General features: G+C 41.9%; 2 protein-coding genes across 2 annotated transcripts; both read right to left on the reverse strand.

Annotated features, from left to right (window-relative positions):
* Positions 1–8299: 8299 nt before the first annotated feature.
* Positions 8300–9220, reverse strand: LOC101991348 (olfactory receptor 2AK2-like). The gene has a single exon (XM_005350009.2). It carries the CDS (start codon positions 9218–9220, stop codon positions 8300–8302), a length of 921 nt encoding a protein of 306 aa, XP_005350066.1.
* Positions 9221–18311: 9091 nt separating this feature from the next.
* Positions 18312–19232, reverse strand: LOC101991077 (olfactory receptor 2AK2-like). The gene has a single exon (XM_005350008.1). The coding sequence runs from the start codon at positions 19230–19232 to the stop codon at positions 18312–18314; it is 921 nt and encodes a 306-aa protein (XP_005350065.1).
* Positions 19233–19731: the final 499 nt, after the last annotated feature.

Raw genomic sequence — 19731 nt, forward strand, 5'->3', positions numbered from 1 at the left:
CCCCCCCCCCCAAAAAAAAAAACAATCCCAGAAAGTTCAGAGGCGCTTACTGGTCTGTGTTTGTGTATCTCCACTGGCTGAAGAATTAACTTCACACATCCTCCTAATTCCCCTCACTGAAAAGAAATGCTGGGCTATTCCTGGCTTTCACATAGCTTCTATACTGATAGTGATAACACTCTCCTGTTGCACTCAATGTCTGAGAGTCACCCTGGGTGTCAGGTGTTGTCAAGATCACAATGTCTGTCATTGCTAAGAGTGTGGGTTTCTGTGTGTGTGTTCCTGTCTTATTAGGGCTCTACCTCAGAGCTCCTGACAGGCTAACCAAGTGGCTTTGCAGCATCAGACCTTGTTTTCTGACACAGAGTCCTGCCCTGTAATCCAGGCTGGACAGGATCTTGATCTTTGAGCCTCACGTGTCTTGAACCTGCCATCCTCTTGCTTCCTCTTTTTGAGTGCTGGGATCCGAGGCTGCACCACAGTGCCCAAGTGTGCTCTGACCGTGGGTCATCAGGAGTGCTGTTCACACTCAGCCCAGCAGCCCTTTCATGCTCTAAAGCAGTGGTTCTCAACTCCCTAAGGCTTCGACACTTTTATACACTTCCTCATCTTGTGGTGACCACTGCCCCCAATCACGAAATTATTTTAGTTCCTACTTAATAAGTATAATTTTGCTAATGATACAAACCCTATGGTAAATATCTGTGTTCTCCGAGGGTCTTTGGGGTCATAACCCACAGGTTGAAAACAGCTGTTCTAATGTCTTTGGAGCTGGAAAAGCCCCATTTGCTGTTCTCTTCCTTTTACCACATATGGGAGCAGGATTTTTTTTCAGTGTATTGGAAATCACCTAGTCAGGATTCTCTACCTCTGAAGAAAACACAAGAACAAAGTCATTACCTCAAACAGCCACAGAAGCAGAAGCAAAAGCAGCAACAACAGCAGGAATCTATAACCCTCCCCTCCAGATGCCAATGGTTTGAACTTCATGCCATCCCAAATCCAACATGATTCAGAAAGTGGATATTTCCCTTGAGTAGGTGAAAACGAGAAAGAGGTGTGCTTCCTTCCCAAAGACAGAATGTGACTCTGCTGGTCCTGCTTCCTCAGGTAGCAGGACCATACCTGGGCTCCCATGATGAAATACTGAGCCCAGCCTTTGTCCCTACAACTGTGAGAGGCTGCACTCTAGAGCAAAGTGTGACTCCAGCACACACCTCAACAACACAGGTGTTCTTAAATCAATGCCTGGAAACACTTCTAGCCTGGAATAAATCTAAATCAGAACATGAGCCTACAAGAAAAGGATGCAGTGTTCTGTGCAGGTCGATGCCTGTCGGACATACCTGAACCAGCAGGCGGGGCTAGTTGTGTCTCAACAATTCTCCACGAATTTTGCTTCACCTCAGGACTTCACTGGCCATGCAGCTGACAGCTGAGGAAATGTCCGTGAACCAACCTTCTGCACTCCACCCACGTGAGCCTTGGACATGGGGAATGTGGATGGGCTCTTTCTCCAGATGTCTAGACATGGACTGTCTGTTATTTCATTGCAAAACTAATTCAATAATAACTCAACTATGGTACATCTAACCACTTTGTTGAACATAAACCATTTCTCTGTGATGGTAACAGGAAAACAGACGGGTAAATCAGACACAGAAGAGCTCCTGATACTGCCCCACCTAGAGGTGGGCACTAGAGAGCACAGCCATTACTTCCTCAAGGAACTTTTATATGCAATTATGATACATCTGATTATTTTTATAAAAGAGACATAGGAAAGATACTTAAGTGCTCTGATCTATGAGCTGAGTCTTTTGAGGAGGAAAGGCTAAGTCGTATACAGCCTCGAATTTCAAACATATTTTAGGAACTATGACCAGTCTATGAACATGGAAATTGCTTCTTATGCCTTAATGATATAAACCTTCAGTCATCACTAAAAACTTCAGTGGAAAGTGGAACTTATACAGAACGCTGTATTTTTCTTCCTCCTCTTAGGTGCTTTAGTGTCTTCAATGGTCTGGCTTCTTAATCAATGGTGGAACCCACAGGGTTTCTGTCTCAACCCTTCTGGGAAAATGAGTCTCTTGACCACAATTAAACACGCCATGTACAAAAGATGTGTCTCATTAGAGCTGGTGTCTACATTTCATTTCAGGAAAGCATTTAAAATAGCTTTTGTAATCAATTCTCAAAGTATTTGTTTACATTACAAATAGTCACAGTTGGAAGTGGAAAAGCTGGTTCTGGTTTTAATGTTCATGTGAGAGACTCGGCTGCTCATAAGTAACAAACTGAAATATGTAGACCTTGGAAAACAACACAAAGTAACAATGTGATATTACAAGGAGTTGAATAATCCAGACTTGGATGTGTTTCAGATATTGTAACATCCGACCCTGAAAACAATCTTGTTGCCTGAAGTAGACTTTTATCTCTGAAAGCTCCAGGTACATTCAAATGTGCTAATACCTCATCTCACCCTATGGAGAGAATTTAAATTGTGGCCATGTGCCCACTTAATCTCCCTATAGTGACAGCGTTTATTCAGGAATTGCTGTGAGATTGAGTAGAATGGATTGCCTTGCACACTGATGTGAAATCATTGAGCCATTTGATCAGGGGGGAAAGGAGAAAGAGCGGGAGGTATGGGCACTGTGTCGATTGGAATTGGCATTCAGAGGAAGCTGATGTGGATTCAGCAACTTGCCTCCTAGGCAGCTGGTTCCTATGCTCCTAGCCAGTACACATGATTTCATCTCCTTTCCTTCACTATAACACGTGCTATTAATTAGTTTGGGCTATTTTCCATTTTCTAAATAATACTTTATAAAGGTGTAAATGGCAAGAATCTTCCAGTTTTCTGTGAACGCTGACCAAGAGTTTTTGTAGGAATTCTATGCTGAGAATATTTCTAGAATGTGAAAATATAAATACATAGTTGTGATGTCATCTTAAGAAACAGAAAACAGGAGAAACACTGTTCCACGTGCACCATGCACCCAGGTAGTGTAGGAATCGGCCAGCCACGGGCCTGGTCATTTTAACCCGGACTCCCAACCAGAGTCCAGACAAAACCTTCACCTTGCCCAATGCAGTCAAATGCAACAACCAGGAACCTAAAGCAACTGGCCATTTGGCAGTATGCTAAACTCTTAGTGATGAGGTAGCATGGCCTGACACCTACCAGGGCAACCTGTATGTGACAAGCAGACTTTGTGCAGCTCTTGGGCTGTCCACTCCAGGCTGGGGGGTTGGGGCACAAGCCCACCTGGTATCCTGCAGAACCAGCCAGTGGGACACTGTTGGTGTGAGCAGAGGTGTGGTATGGTGGTTCATGGGAGAGAGAGTCAGAATGGCTCAGGTCCTGTGGAGAGAGGTGTATCCGAAGAGACAAGAGAGAAAGGGAGCATAAGAGATGGAGAGGGAGCTGAACCCATAACCAGCAGACACACGTGGGAAAGCTTTCCCTGCACGCTGTCTGGGCTGCACAGCTGAGACCACCCTGTTGATGAGACCACAGCTGCCCACCCCAGACCCAAGGATATGACATGGCCCTCCCCATCTTCCACCCCATCTATGATTGGCTTGAGCACTTGAAAGGCCCTGACCTTCAGACGCAGAGATACAGGGTCTCCTCAACACTGGGAAACACAGGATATCCAGAAGGACCCAAACGAGTGCCCAGTGTTGATAGGGTAGCAGAAACCAGAGAGCTGATGCCAGACCATTGACTCTGCAGTGAATACTTGCAAGTAAAGATTTATAGACAGAGAGTTTCATGGTGTGACTCACAGTTTCACTCTGCAGCTTCAATGATGAAAGTTTAGAAGTTTTTCTCTTCCTTATTGTGTTTTTACTCATTTATTTACTCTTTTATTCTCTTTTCTTTTTTTCACTTAAATTTTGTATTATTTGAGAGATGTGCAGAGGCAGAAGACAGAGGTTAAGAGATGGCAAAACGAGGGGAATCAAGATACATGATTTTAAAGACTCATAGAATAAATTAACTACAAAAAGCAGAAACAGGGGCTGGAGAGTTGGCTCGGCGGTTAAGAGCATTGCCTGCTCTTCCGAAGGTCCTGAGTTCAATTCCCAGCAACCACATGGTGACTCACAACTATCTATAATGAGGTCTGGTGCCCTCTTCTGGCCTGCACACACATGTGAACATAATATTGTATACATAATATATAAATATTTAAAAAAAAACAGAAACAGAAAATAACATAGAACATGTTCTAGAGAATTACCACAACACACCATGTGGAAAGCTTAGGGGTTATAGACAGATTTGGTTATGTTCCAGATAACAAAACTGTATAGGAGATACAGCTCCTTTCACTATTCTCTCTCTCTCTCTCTCTCTCTCTCTCTCTCTCTCTCTCTCTCCCTCCCTCCCTCCCTCTCTCTCTCTCTCTCTCTCTCTTTCTCTCTCTCTTTCTCTCTCTCTCTCTCTCTCCCCCTCCTTTTCAATATGTGAGTTCATAGTATAACACCATTTCTTTAATCATGCTCACATTCATACGTAAAGACACATAGACACAAAAAAAAATTATACCTCTACCAAAGCAATAAGCTTTTGTGACAACAAACATCATCACTCTATCAAATAAAATCATCTGGAAAAAAAGGCTGTTTCCAAAGGAATTGTGGACAGCCTGTGTAACTTGTTGTTGAAAATATCTGCAGGTAAATTTTCTGATATTCTCCATCAAAGTTCATTTGGTATGATATAAATATAGTAAGACCCCAAATTCAGACGCACATTTATGTTCATTTCTTCTCTGTTGCTATGATAACACACCTTCCCCCAAAGAAGCCTCAGGGTACTGTTGGGTCACCTTTCAGTACACTGTGAATATGAGTTGCTCTCATTGGTTGATAAATTAAGATGACCACTAAACTTTGCTAAAGCAGTGCAGAATGGTCCTTCAGATTCCTGCTTCACAGAAGAAATTGTCAGACATTCTGCAAAACACATAGGAAAGCATTTGATAAACTCTACCAAAATAGGCAGGACAGACACTCAAATTTCCTGCTTCACTGAAAAGTCTGCCAGAAACTCTAGGCATATAAGCTGCAGATGGATATCCAATGTTACAGAAGAACTTTGGGTGACTGTCCAGGCAGACAAATGTTTCTGTCATTTTTCAAGTTCTGTGAGATGATGCTTTTGCACACTCGAAAAAAATTGTCACTCTTTGGTTTAATAAAATGCTGATTGGCCATTAGCCAGGCAGGAAGTATAGACAGGGAAAGAAGACTAAGAGAATTCTGGGCAAAGGAAAGACAGAGAGATGCAGTCACGAGCCAGATACAGAGGAAACAAGATGAGAATGCCTATCTGATAAAAGGTACCAAACCACATGGCTAAACATAGATAAGAATTGTGGGTTAATTTAAGTTGTAAGAGCTAGTTAATAATAAGGCCAAGCTAATACATCAAACAGTTTTTAATTAATATGAGCCTCTCTGTGTTTCTTTGGGACTGAGGTGCTATATTACATGGCAGGACAAACACTTCTATTTATACTAGAAAATTGGAAGTTTCTTGCAGTGCACTTCCTGTTCAGGTAATATTATATACTTCTGGTGACTTTGATAGAGTTGAAGACAATATAATTTTAATTATAGATTCCTTACTTATGATAAATGATTGACATGATGTTTTGGACTCACAGAGATAGGATAGATGGTAGAGTACTTTTTACTTTTGCAAAACACAAATAGAATGGATGTTGCAACTGGTTCTTGCTTGATAACTGTTTCCTTATATGTTATTTTATTATGTTAAAATGAAAAACTTTCTTTTTTGATTAGACATAAATGGGGAGATGCAGTGGAATAGTCTTTCTGTACACTGTGAATATATGTTGCTTTCATTGGTTGGTAAATAAATCTGCTTTGGCCTATGACAAGGGAGGTAGAGACAGGTGGGAAATCCAAGCAGAGATATAGGAGAATGGCAGAGTCTGAGAGATGGCAGACTCCAAGGAGCCAACATGCCAGAGTAACACTGGTAAGCCATGGTTCACGTAGCCAAACACAGATTAATAGAAATGGGTTGATTTAAAGTAAGAAGTACCAAGTAACAAGCCAATGCAATTGGTCAAGCATTTATAAGAAACAGTAAACCTCTGAGCATTTATTTCGGAACTTGCAAGCAGGAGAGAAATGGCAAATATTTAAGGGAGGAGGGATATTTTTTGGCTCACAGTTCCAGAGGTATATAGACCATCAGGTTAGGAATGACATGTCAGCAGAAAGGGAAGGCATGGTGCTATGGCCATGAGGTTGGCTGGCCACATTGCATCTGTACTCAGGAAGCAGAACACAGAACAGGAAATAGGGACAGGGCACACAACCTCAGAGCCCAGCCTTCATGACCCATTTCATTGAATTTCCCTATTGTAAGGATCCAAATCTTGCCAAACACCATTACCATCTGGGGACTGAGTATTCCAATGCAGGAATCTGTAGGGACAGACCACCCTCAAATGACCACGATGGGATGCATGAGGGAGAGTCCTGAGGATACTTAGCAACTTCAGTCTTTCGATTTTGAGTGAGCCTATGGATGGCTTTAAACTACAAGAAAATAAAATAACAAGAGTGAGATGTTCATGGAGGAAATTAACTTTTATTAGAGCTAAGAACAGGTTTTTCTAGGGGTCATTAAAACTTACACTCTAGGTATTCGCTTCAGTAACAACAAAGCAATAATGTACCTCCAAAATTTTCTATCATAGATAATTATGTATAAGTGTGGGTATGGATGTGGACTTGTGCACATCAGTGTTGGTGCCTTGGAAACTAGAGGCTGTGAGCACCCTGGAATTGAAGTTAAAGACAGATGTGAGCTATTTCACATGGGTGCTGGGAACTGAACTCATGTCCTCCAGAAGAGCAGCCAGTTCTATTAATGGCCATGCCACCTCTCTAGTCTCACAACATATACGTTTTAAAACAGAATTATAATGTTACTTATACTTGTACTTAAGTGAATAGATGTTTCTATTTATTGATTATTAAACTACATGACAATGATTTGAATATTTTAAAAAAGAGGAGATACTGAATACACTGATTAGCGGTTATGAGCACTGATTGCTCATCCAGAGGACCTGGGTTCAATTCCCAACATCCACAAAGTAGCTCATAAGCACGTGTAACCTAAAATGAAAACAAAAACAAAAGGCAATGATTGTAAAACAACAGAAAGAAACCCATGAAAAAAACCTGTGCACACTGGCTCACATCTTTAATCCTAGCACTTGTGAGGCAGAGGTAGGAGAGTTTCTGTGAGTTTGAGGCAATTCTGGTCCACATAAGGAGCTCCAGAATAGCCAGGACTACAAAGGGACACACTAAAAAAAATCATATAATTAAAAGGAATATTCAAGAAATTTCATTGAAGTAACACTGATGATCTCAACATTCATTTTCTTTTCACCATGGACAAAACACACAAATCGTCTATGCAGAAGCATTCTAGGACCATTTGCCCTAATGTACTTTTCTTATAAGCTAGCATGATGCTGGAAAATCAGCATAAAGGAGTTTGTGTAAAGAGACAGAGTCTGTGCTGACAGACAGATCCTGTGTTGATGCCTATTACCAAGCGATTAGTGAATTTTGGAGAAAGGTATTAATAAAGTGGAGTCAGTGAGACATCATTAAATGGCACAGGAGAACAAGGAAACCCTATTTACATGGGAATAGTTCCACAAGCATCAAAGGAAACAGTAACTTATCTCCTTTCCTATTTCTTTGAGAATTGTCCTTAAGATATGTCATACTATCAAAAGAGATGTACACTCTTAAATAATAGTTGTATCCTACAAAACCCAAAATATTCCAGGTTTATGTAAAGTCTCTTTGCACATACAGCTGTCCTCATAAACTGCAGGAAGAGCTTCCAGAGCAAGAGGTGGGCACGTGCATAGAAGGCAACTATACCAACTCACACAGTCTGAGAAGACACCGTGCCTTGCATCAGGGCAGAAGCTGATAAAGTTCTGTGAAGAGAAACCCAGGATGACAGGCAGCCAGAGATCCCAGGGACAAGGACAAAGCCCTTGATCTCCCTCAGAGCCAACATTCAGATTCAAGCCAGCAACTCCATGTGACAATGGAAGGACGATGCTTCCTGCTCTTGTTCGTTTAGTTAGACAACTAGATGAACTTCCCCTGGAATATCAATCCTGTCATCTTCCCAGGTAGAGTTCAAGACCAGCTTTTAGATCAGTCCACAAGGTGACCCAAAGCCGTGTTTTCTGCCTCAATATCCTCATCCCAACTGTCTCCTCAGGGCCCCCATGACTTCTTTGTTACGCAGGCTGTATATAAATGGGTTGAGAACTGGAGTGATAATTGAGTAAAGCACAGCCAGCACCTTGTCCCTTGAAGGAGAATGCAGGGAGTGTGGCTGAGTGTAAGTGCAGAGAGTGGTAACATAGAACAGGCTGGCCACAGTCAGGTGGGAGGAGCAGGTGGACAGGGCTCTACTCTGCCCTTTCCCTGAGCGCATCTGGAATACAACAACCAACACACGAGCATAGGAAGCTAGAATGGCCAGGAAGGGGAGCAGCAGAATGACAAGGCCACTCATGAGGACTGTGTGCTCATATTGGGATGTGTCTTCACACACCAATGGCAGGAGAGATGGAAGTTCACAGAAGAAGTGGTTAACAATTCGAGATCCACAGAATGGAAGTTGAAACACATAAAGCGTGTGTATTAAAGCATTGAAGGAGCTGCTGCTCCAGGCACATGAGACCATGGAGCAGCAGATCTTCCTGCTCATGAGTACAGGGTAGTGCAGGGGCCGGCAGATGGCTATGTATCTGTCATAGGACATGAAGCCCAGCAGCAGGGCTTCAGAGCCACCCAAGGTCAGAAACACAAAGGTTTGGATCTCACAGCCCAGAAAGGAAATGTTCTTGGTGTCTGACAGGAAGTTAGCTGCCATCTTGGGCACGGTGGTAGAGATGTACATCATGTCGATGATGGAGAGCTGGCTGAGGAGGAAGTACATGGGGGTGTGGAGTCTCTGGTCCAGCCTGATGAGGAGGACCAGTGTGATGTTGCCTAGCAGAGCTACTGCAAAGAGGATGGCGATGACTGTGAAGAGGAGAGCGTCCATCTGGCCATACTGGAAAAGACCCACCAAGATGAAGTCTGTCCCCCAGCTGTGATTTCCTGTTTCCATGGCTCAGACTGAACCATCAGAGCAGACACAATCTGGAAGGGACATGGTCTGATGAGGATTGCCCTTGGGGAGAAAGCAAATGACAGTTACCATATGAGATACATTGTTCTGGAATAGCTCTAGGGCAATCTCTCTTTTATACTGTGTATGAAGCTTTCATATGTTGTAAAATGCAGAATGTGTGCATCAAATCAGGGGAACACCTTCCCTACTCCTGCTCATTTTATATGATTGACGTGTGTAGATTCTTCTCTCTCAATATCTTGGTGAAATACAAAGACAAACGATAAAAATACAAAATTAATACAAATGGGACATGGGAGGAGAGATTTTTACAGGATTGCAGAATAAATGTGTTAAGAACAAATTATTTTGTTTACTTTTTTTTTCAAAAGTTTAATCTCTTCAATAGAGTCTTTACTTTGATGGGCTGAAATTTAGGTTTTCAATGAAGGCAATCTCTCACTTTTGTGATCAATTTGTTATGACAGAATTGATCAAATATAGTGTAATTGTTAATGATTCTTTATTCCAACTTTAGTTTTGTTTATATGTATCAATTAAGATTTTTGCAGTATCTACATAGAAGTTTGCAATCCTTATGAATTAGAATTAACTTATTCATATAAACTTAGCATGGAGAAAAATTACAATGGCTTAAGAAAGCATGTAGTTGGAGCTGGAAAGATGGCAGATAAGAGCACTGGCTGTTCTTTCAGAGGACACAGGTTGAAGTCCAAGAACACACATGACAGCTCATAACTGCCTGCATGTTTTGTTTCATGGGAGTCCAATACTCTATTCTGGCCTTCATGGGTACCAAATATACAAGTGCTGCAAAGACATACATACAGGTAAGCACACATGTACATAAAATAAAGTAAAATAAAAACCAACTGATTGACTTTGACTAGTATTTTTTACTCTTTGATAAACTGGGCTGACACAGAACCTGGTTCTCCATATCAGCACGGGGACTCAAGCCCTTGTAAATACTGGTTCTAAATACTCTGTGCAATGGTCTGAAATAGCTCTATGTTTATTGGCATTTTTTTTACCTTGACTGACCACAGAGAAGTCATTGCTGAGACACAAAGATGATGGAGTGCTTACTATGAGACTAACACATTTTACAATTTGAAATTAAAAAGTAAAAAGTATCCTTACAAACATTAAATTGGCTGACTGATTGAGTTAGAATTATCACAGTACCAGAATTTTATCTGGCATTTGCAGTAGCCTAAACCATTTCACATTATTAATACACACCTGGTGATAGGTAGGCTCTAATTTAATATGGTTGTAATAGAACAGCACATATGTTACTTTCACCAGACAACACTTCTTGGACCTAACATAGATTGACTCTATGGTAGCAGATGCTTTTGTTAGTAATAGACCTTCAACTTCAAGATTACAAATTGCCAACATCATGTAAAAATTAATAAAAATTCAGAAATAGAAAGCAAACTAAGAGATAGTAAAGGGTTGGCAAGACGTTAACATAAAAAATTGTCATAAGATTATATGGGAAAGATAAAAAATAGTAATACAGCTATGAGAGAATTTCATCCTGAAATAAACACACTAAGTGATATAGAAGATGTGAGTTATGACGTCATAGTATAGTGCCCCGCTGCTATAGAGAGCACAGAGCTTATAGTTGTTGGACAACACAAGTTGGACTCTGCCTCTTTTTGTTTGGTTTGGGTTTTGTTTTTCTTTTCAATAGGAAGACCATGACATTGTGGGGCTAGGAAGGTGGAGAAAGAGCTGAAGGGGGTTGGAGACGTTGAAAGCCTGAAATTCCAAAACAGGAAAAAAAAAGCACAAAAACCTGCTCTTGAAGTGATAATAAGAAAATGGAAAACTATTTTAATATATTTGAATTGATTTTTCCATCTATGACTTTTTTCTTGAATAAGTATTTGTTCTTGAAAAAGACTCATGCTAAAAAAATGATAAAGAATGAAGTAAAAAAGATGTGTGTGTGTGTGTGTGAGTATGTTCAGCAACAAGAAAATTAAATACCTTAAATACATGAGTAGTTGGAATATAAGCTGTATATAAGCGATTCAAGAAAAAGGAAAATAGAAAACTATAAAATTGTTTGCATAAATGTACATCACTGTTACTTAAATAAATAATAGCTTTAATCCCACTACTCAGAAGATAGAGGCAGGCAGATCCCTGTGAGCTCCAGGCCAGCCTGCTCTACAGAGTGAGACCCTGTCTAAGAATCATCATCATCACCATCTCATGAAATTATCAATAAGATATGATGTTGAGAACACAGTCAGTTGTGCACCGGGATATGTTTTCTTAGTGAACATGGATAACTTAACTTAGCTTTTTATCACTGAACACCTTAGGGACTAACAGTTTCAGATTTCCAGTAAACACTGGACAACATTTCCTGAGCCAGGAATTCTAAGAACAGAAGGACGGTGATACAAAGGAGCTCGCTCTCTGAGAACAATAGGAGCACTGAGCAGGACAATGACAAGGAGCTGCATAGGTCACGAATCAATGTAACCTGCTGTCAGCTCAGCTCTAAGCACTGGTGACAGATTTTCAATATAAACCCTAGACCAGGAGCACAATTATAATGCTTGTGGCTCATGATGCACTAAAATACTCTACATGAATGCAGATGTAAACTAATAATAACAATCCCAGAAAGCTCAGAGGCGCTTTCTGATCTGTGCTTGTGTGTCTCCCTTTGCTGTAGAATTAAACACACACACCGTAATTTCCCAAACTGAAAAGAAATGCTGAATTTTCCATGGCTTTCATTGCTCCTATACTGATAGTGATAACACTCTCCTGTTGCACTCAGTGTCTGAGAGTCACTCTGGGTGTAGGTGATGTCATGATGTCTGTCAAGGCTAAGGGTATTAGTCTCTCTCTCTCTCTCTCTCTCTCTCTCTCTCTCTCTCTCTCTCTCTCTCTCTCTCTGTGTGTGTGTGTGTGTGTTTATGTGTTACTGGGGCTCTAACTCAGAGCTCTTGACAGCCTAGTCAAGTGGCTTTGCAGCATCAGACCTTGTTTTCTGACACAGAGTCCTGCCCTGTAACCCAGGCTGGACTCCATCTTCATCTTTGAGCCTCACGTGTCTTGAACCTGCCATCCTCTTGCTTCCTCTTTTTGAGTGCTGGGATCCGAGGCTGCACCACAGTACCCAAGTGTGCTCTGACCTTGGGTCATCAGGAGTGCTATTCACACTTAGCCCAGCAGCCCTTTCATGCTCTAAAGCAGTGGTTCTCAACTCCCTAAGGCTTCGACCCTTTTATACACTTCCTCCTCTTGTGATAACTCCCATCCCAATCATGAAATTATTTTAGTTGCTACTTCATAACTGTGTTTTAGAAGTGGCTATTTCCCTTGAGTAGGTGAAAACGAGAAAGAGGTGTGCTTCCTTCCCGAAGACAGAATGTGACTCTGTTGGTACTGCTCCCTCAGGTAGAGAATTCACTGCAGGACTACACCTGTGCTCCCATGCTGGGACACTGAGCCCAGCCTTTGTCCCCACAACTGTGAGAGGCTGCATTGCAGAGCACGGTGTGACTCCAGCACACACCTCAACAACACAGGTGTTCTTAAATCAATTGCTGGAAACACTTCTAGCCTGGAATAAATCTAAATCAGAACATGAGCCTACAAGAAAAGGATGCAGTGTTCTGTGCAGGTCGATGTCTGTTGGACATACCTGAACCAGCAGGCAGGGCTGGTTGTTTCTCAACAATTCTCCACGAGTTCTTTTTCACCTCAGGATGTCACCGGCCATGCAGCTGACAGCTGAGGAAACGTGCGTGAACCAACCTTCTGCACTCCACCCACCTGTGCCTTGAACATGGGGGATGTGGATGGGCTCTTTCTCCAGATGTCTAGACATGCCCTGTCTGTCATTTCATTGAAAATCTAATTCAATAATAACTCAACTATGGTACACCTAGCCACTTTGTTGGACATATATCTTTTCTCGTGGAAACAGACCTACAAAAGCAGACACTGACGAGCTCCTGACACTTTGCCCCCACCTAGAGATGGGCACTAGAGAGCAAAGCTGTGAATTCCTAAGAAACTTTTATATGCAATTATGACAAATGTGATCATTTTTACCAAAGAAACATAGGAAAGGCAAGTGATGTCCTCCGAGGGACAGATTCTCCTGAGCTGCGTCTTCTGAAGAGGAAAGGCTGGCCGGCTACAGTCTCTAATCTCAACCATATTTTAGGAACTATGACTGCACTAAGAATTCAGAAGTTGTTGCTTTTGCCTTATCTAAATAAACCTGCAGTCCGCACTAAAATCTTCAGTGGAGAGAGGAACTCTACATAACGCTGTCGTTATCTTCAACCTCTCAGGTGCTCTAGTGTCTCCAATGGTCTGGCTTCCTAATCAAGGGTGGAACTCAACACAGCTTCTGTCTCAGCCCTTCTGGGAAAACTATTCTCTTGACCACAATTAAACACACCATGTACACAAGACACAACTCATTAGAGCTGGTATCTGCAGTTCATATCAGGAAGCATTTAAAATAGCATTCATAATCAATTCTCAAAGTATTTGTTTACATTACAAATAGTCACAGTTGGAACTGGAAAAGCTGGTTCTGGTTTTGATGTTCATGTGAGAGCCTCAACTGCTCATAAGTAACGAAGTGAAATAAGTAGACCTTGGAAAACAACACAAAGTAACAATGTGATATTACATGGAGTTGAATAATCAAGGCTTTGGTGTGTTTCAGATATTGTAACATCTGACCCTGAAAACAATCTTGATGTCTGAAGTGGACTTTATTTCTGAAAACTCCAGGTACATTCAAATGTGCTAATACCTCATCTCACCCCATGGAGAGAATCTAGACTGTGGCCAAGTTCCCACTTAATGTCTTTCTATAGTGACAGTGTTTAGTCAGGGGAATTGCTGTGAGATTGAGTAGAATGGATTCCCTTGCACACTGAGGTGAAATCCTTCAGCTCTTTACTCAGGGGGAAAAGGAGAAAGAGTGGAAGGCTCGGGCAGAGTGGCGACTGGAATTCGCATCCAGAGGTAGTTGATGTGGAATCAACATCTTTCCTTTTAGGCAGCTAGCTCCTATGCGCCTAGCCAATAAACATGATTTCTATTTCCTTTCCTTCGCTATAACACATGCTATTAATTAGTTTGGGCTGTTTTCCATTTTCTAAATAATACTTTATAAAGGTATCAATGGCAGGGATCTTCCAATTTTTTGTGAATGCTGGCAAAGAGTTTGGGTAGGGATTCTATGTTGAAGATATTTCTAGAATGTGAAAATACAAATACATAATTTGAATCTCATCTTAAGAAAGAGAAAATAGGAGAAACCCCCTTCTCGTGCACTATGCAGTTGGGATGTGTGTGACCTAGCCAGCCATGGCGTGTACATTCTAACCTGGACCCATGACCGGAGTCCAGAGAAACCCTTCAACCTGTGCCATGCAGCCTAACTCACCAGTCAGGAGCCTATGCCATTTGGCCATTTGGCACTGAGCTGATCTCTTAGTGATGAGGTAGCATGGCCTAGCACACTACCAAGACAACCTGTATGTGACAATTAGACCTCCGCGCAGCTCTTGGGCTGTCCACTCCAGACTAGGGGGTGGGGAGGGCCACCTGGTATCCTGCAGAACCAGCCAGTGGGACACTATTGGTGTGAGTAGAGGTGTGGAATGGTGGTTCATGGGAGAGAGAGTCAGAACGGCTCAGGTCCTGTGGATAGAGGTGTATCCGAAGAGACAAGAGAGAAAGGGAGCATAAGAGATGGAGAGGGAGCTGAAGCCATGACCAGCAGACACACGTGGGAAAGCTTTCCCTGCACTCTGTCTGGGCTGCACAGCTGAGATCACCCTGTTGATGAGAGCACAGCTGCCCACCCCAGACCCAAGGATATGACATGGCCCTCCCTATCTTCTACCCCATCTATGATCTGCTTGAGCACTTGAAAGGCCCTGGCCTTCAGACCCAGAGCTACAGGGTCTCCATAACACTGGGAAATACATGATATCCAGAAGGACCCCAACTTATACTCAGTGTTGATAGGGTAGCAGAAACCTCGAACCAGACCAATGACTCCTTGCAGTGAACACTTGCAAGTAAAGATTTATGGACCAAGGGATTCACAGTGTGACTCACAGCTTCACTCTGCAGGTTCCATGATGAAAGTTTAACCTCTTTGTACTGCATTTTTACTTATTTATTTTTTCTTTTTTCATCTTTTTCACTTAAATTTTTTATTATTGGGGGTATGTAGAATCAGAGGGCATAGGTAAAGGATAGGGAAATTAATGTAATTTAGATACATGATTTTAAATATACATAGAAAAAAATGAAATATAAAAAACAGAAACAGCAAGGAAGTCAGGACCGCGAGGGGTGCACCCACCCACTGAGACAGTGGGGCTGATCTATTGGGAGCTCACAAAGGCCAGCGGGACTGGGAATGAAAAAGCATGAGATAAAACTGGACTCTCTGATGACAATGATAGATATGAAGCTTTAGACTCACTGAGATAGGATAGATGATAGAGTATTTTTTTTTACTTTTGCAAAACACAAATAGACTGGATAGTGCAACTGATTCTTGCTTGATAACTGTTTCATTTAGATAATTTTATTATGTTAAAATAAATGCTTTCCTTTTTGATTAGGGAAAAAAGGGAAGATGCTGTGAGATGATGTTCCTGTACACTGTGACTATGTGTTGCTTTCATTGGTTGATAAATAAAGCTGCTTTGGCCTATGACAAGGGAGATAGAAACAGGTGGAAAATTTAAGAAGAGATATAGGAGAAGAAGGGCAGAGTCTGAGAGATGGCAGGCTCTAAGGAAGAACATACCAGAGTACTACTGGTAAGCCATGGACCCCGCAGCAATACACAAATTAATAAAAATGGGTTGATTTATGTCAGAGCTAGCAAGTAATAAGCCTGAGCAATTGGCAAAGCATTTATAAGAATATTAATTCCCTGAGTGGTCATTTGGGAACTGGCAATCAGGAGAGAAATGGCCAGTTATTTAAGAGAGCAGGGGTGTATATTGGGTTACAGCTCTAGAGGTTGGGAAAGACATGGCAGCAGAAAGGTACATCATGGTGGTATGTCCAGAAGGTTGGCTGGTCATATTGCATCTCTACTCAGGAAGCAGAGCACAGAACAGGAAGTACGGCCATGCTACATAACCTCAGAACCCAGCCTTTTGACCTACTCCTTTGAATTTTCCTACTGTAAAGGTTCCAACTCTTCCCAAGCACCGTTACCATCTGAGGACCGACTATTTCAGTGCAGAAATCTGTAGGGACAGATCACTCTCAAATCGCCATGATGGGGGAAACAAGAGGTGAGAGTTTTGAGAAAACTTAGCAACTTCAATCGTTTGATTTTGAGTGAGTCTATGGATGACATTAAACTACACGGAAATAAAATAACAAAAGTGAGATGTTTATGGATGCAATTAATTTTTATTAGAGCCAAAAAGAGGTATTTCTTGGGGTCATTAAAACTTACACTCTAGTTGTTGGCTTCAGTAACAAAGAAGCAATAATGAACCTTCAAAATTTTAAATCATATAAATAATAATGTATAAGTGTGGGTGTGAATTTGTGCACATCAGTGCCTTGGAGACTAGAGGCTTTGAACACCCTGGATCGAAGTTAGAGGTACTTGTGAGCTATCTCACATTGGTATTAAGAACTGAACTCAGGTCCTCTAGAAGAGCAGCCAGTACCATTAATGGCCATGCCACCTCTCTAGCCTCACAGCATTTATGCTTCAGAATTGAGAATTATAAAGTTACTTATACTCATACTTAGGCGAATAGATGCTTCTATTTATTGATTATTAAGTTTCATGACAAAAATTTGAATATTTTAAGCATGTGGAGGCAGTGGATAAACTGATCAGCAGTTGAAATCACAGATTGCTCATCCAGAGGACCTGGGTTCAATTTCCAACATCCACATGGTGACACATAAGCATGTGTAACTTCAGTGCTTGCAAATCAACAGCAAAATGCATAAAACCAAACCTGTGCACATTGGCTCACATCTTTAATCCTAGAACTTGTGAGGCAGAGCTAGGAGAGTTTCTGTGAGATTGAGGCAATTCTGGTCCACATCAGGACTTCCAGGATTGCCAAGACTATAAAGAAATGCACTGTAAAAAAATAAATTTTATTACTAAAAGGAATATTCAAGAAATTCCCTTGAAATAACATTGATTTTCTGAACATTCATTGTATATTAACCATGAACAAAACACAGAAATCTTTTATGGCAGAAGCATTCTGGGTCCGTTTGTCCTAATGTACTTCTCATAGGCTAGCATGATACTGGAAAATCTACATAAAGTTTTTTGTGGAAAGAGGCAGAGTCTGTGCTGACAGACAGATCCGTTAATGATGCCTGTTACCAAGCTATTAGTGAATTTTGCAGAAAGGTATTAATAAAGGGGAGGTTGGTGAGACATCACTAAACAGCTTAGGAGAGCCAGGAAACCTTATTTACATGGGAATAGTCACACAAGTATCAAAGGAAACAGTAACCTACCTCCTTTGCTATTTCTTTCAGAATGGTCCTTATAATATATCATAGTATCAACACACTCTTAAATAATAGTTGTATCTTACAAAAATTATTCTAGGTTTATGTAAAGTCTCTGTGCACATACAGCTGTCCTCATAAACTTCAGGAAGAGCTTCCAGAGCAAGAGGTGGGCACGTGCATAGAAGGCGACTACCAACTCACACTGTCTGAGAAGACACCGTGCCTTGCATCAGGGCAGGAGGGGGTAAAGCTCTGTGGAAAGCAACCCAGGATGACAGGCAGCCAGAGATCCCAGGGACAAGGACAAAACCCTTGATCTCCCTCAGAGCCAACATTCAGATTCAAACCATCAACTCCATGTGACAATGGAAGGACCAAGTTTCCTGCTCTTGTTGGTTTAGTTAGACAACTTGATGAACTTTCCCTGGAATATCAATCCTTCTGTCTTCCCAGGTAGTGTTCAAGACCAGCTTTTAGATCAGTCCACAAGGTGACCCAAATTCATAATTTTTTGTTCCAATATCCATCATCCCATCTGTCTCCTTAGGGCCCCCATGACTTCCTTGTTACGCAGGCTGTAGATAAATGGGTTGAGAACTGGAGTGACAATTGAGTAAAACACAGCCAGCACTTTGTCCCTTGCAGCAGAATGCAGGGAATTTGGCTGGGTGTAGGTGGAGAGACCTGTGGCATAGAACAGGCTGGCCACAGTCAGGTGGGAGGAGCAGGTGGACAGGGCTCTACTCTGTCCTTTCCCTGAGCGCATCTGGAACACAACAACCAACACACGAGCATAGGAAGCTAGAATGGCCAGGAAGGGGAGCAGCAAAATGATAAGACTACACATGAGGATTGTGTGCTCATATTGGGATGTGTCTTCACACACCAATGGCAGGAGAGATGGAAGTTCACAGAAGAAGTGGTTAACAATCCGAGATCCACAGAATGGGAGTTGAAATGTATAGAACATGTGCACTAAAGCATTGATGGAGCTGCTGCTCCAGGCACAGGAGACCATGGAGCAGCAGATCTTCCTGCTCATGAGTACAGGGTAGTGCAGGGGCCGGCAGATGGCTATGTACCTGTCATAGGACATGAAGCCCAGCAGCAGGGCTTCAGAGCCAGCCAGGATCATAAACATAAAGGCTTGGATCTCACAGCCCAGAAAGGAAATGGTGTTGGTGTCTGACAGGAAGTTAGCTGCCATCTTGGGCACGGTGGTGGAGATGAACATCATGTCAATGATGGAGAGCTGGCTGAGGAGGAAGTACATGGGGGTGTGGAGTCTCTGGTCCAGCCTGATGAGGAGGACCAGTGTGATGTTGCCTAGCAGAGCTACTGCAAAGAGGATGGCGATGACTGTGAAGAGGAGAGCGTCCATCTGGCCATACTGGAAAAGACCCACCAAGATGAAGTCTGTCCCCCAGCTGTGATTTCCTGTTTCCATGGCTCAGACTGAACCATCAGAGCAGACACAATCTGGAAGGGACATGGTCTGATGAGGACTGTCCTTGGGGAGAAAACAAATGACAATTATCATATGAGATAGATTGTTCTGGAATAGCTCTAGGGCTATCTCTCTTCCAGCCTGTGTATTTAGCTTCTATATGTTGAAAAATTCAGAATGCATGCAGCAAATCAGGGGATCACCTTCTCTACTCCTGCTCATTTCCCGTGATTGACATCTGCAAATTCTTTCCTCTCAATATCTTGGTAAATACAAAGAGGAAATGGAAGCAAAGATTATTCAGGATTGCAAAATAAAAATGTGAACAACAAATTATTTTCTTTATCACCCTTTTTTCCAAAAATTGTATTCTTCTCTGTAGATTCTATATATTGAGGGACAGGAAGTTTAGCTTTGGGCAGTGAAAACATTCTCTCACATGTGACTATTAACTATAGCAGAGTTGATCAAACACAGTGTAATTTTTAATGATTCTTTT

Source organism: Microtus ochrogaster, chromosome 7 (genome assembly GCF_000317375.1).
Source record: "Microtus ochrogaster isolate Prairie Vole_2 chromosome 7, MicOch1.0, whole genome shotgun sequence".
In the NCBI taxonomy this organism is placed as follows: domain Eukaryota; kingdom Metazoa; phylum Chordata; class Mammalia; order Rodentia; family Cricetidae; genus Microtus; species Microtus ochrogaster.

What these genes read in the sequence shown, in the direction of transcription:
- LOC101991077 (XM_005350008.1), bottom strand. Translation starts at nt 19,232, where the DNA reads ATGGAAACAGGAAATCACAGCTGGGGGACAGACTTCATCTTGGTGGGT.
- LOC101991348 (XM_005350009.2), bottom strand. Translation starts at nt 9,220, where the DNA reads ATGGAAACAGGAAATCACAGCTGGGGGACAGACTTCATCTTGGTGGGT.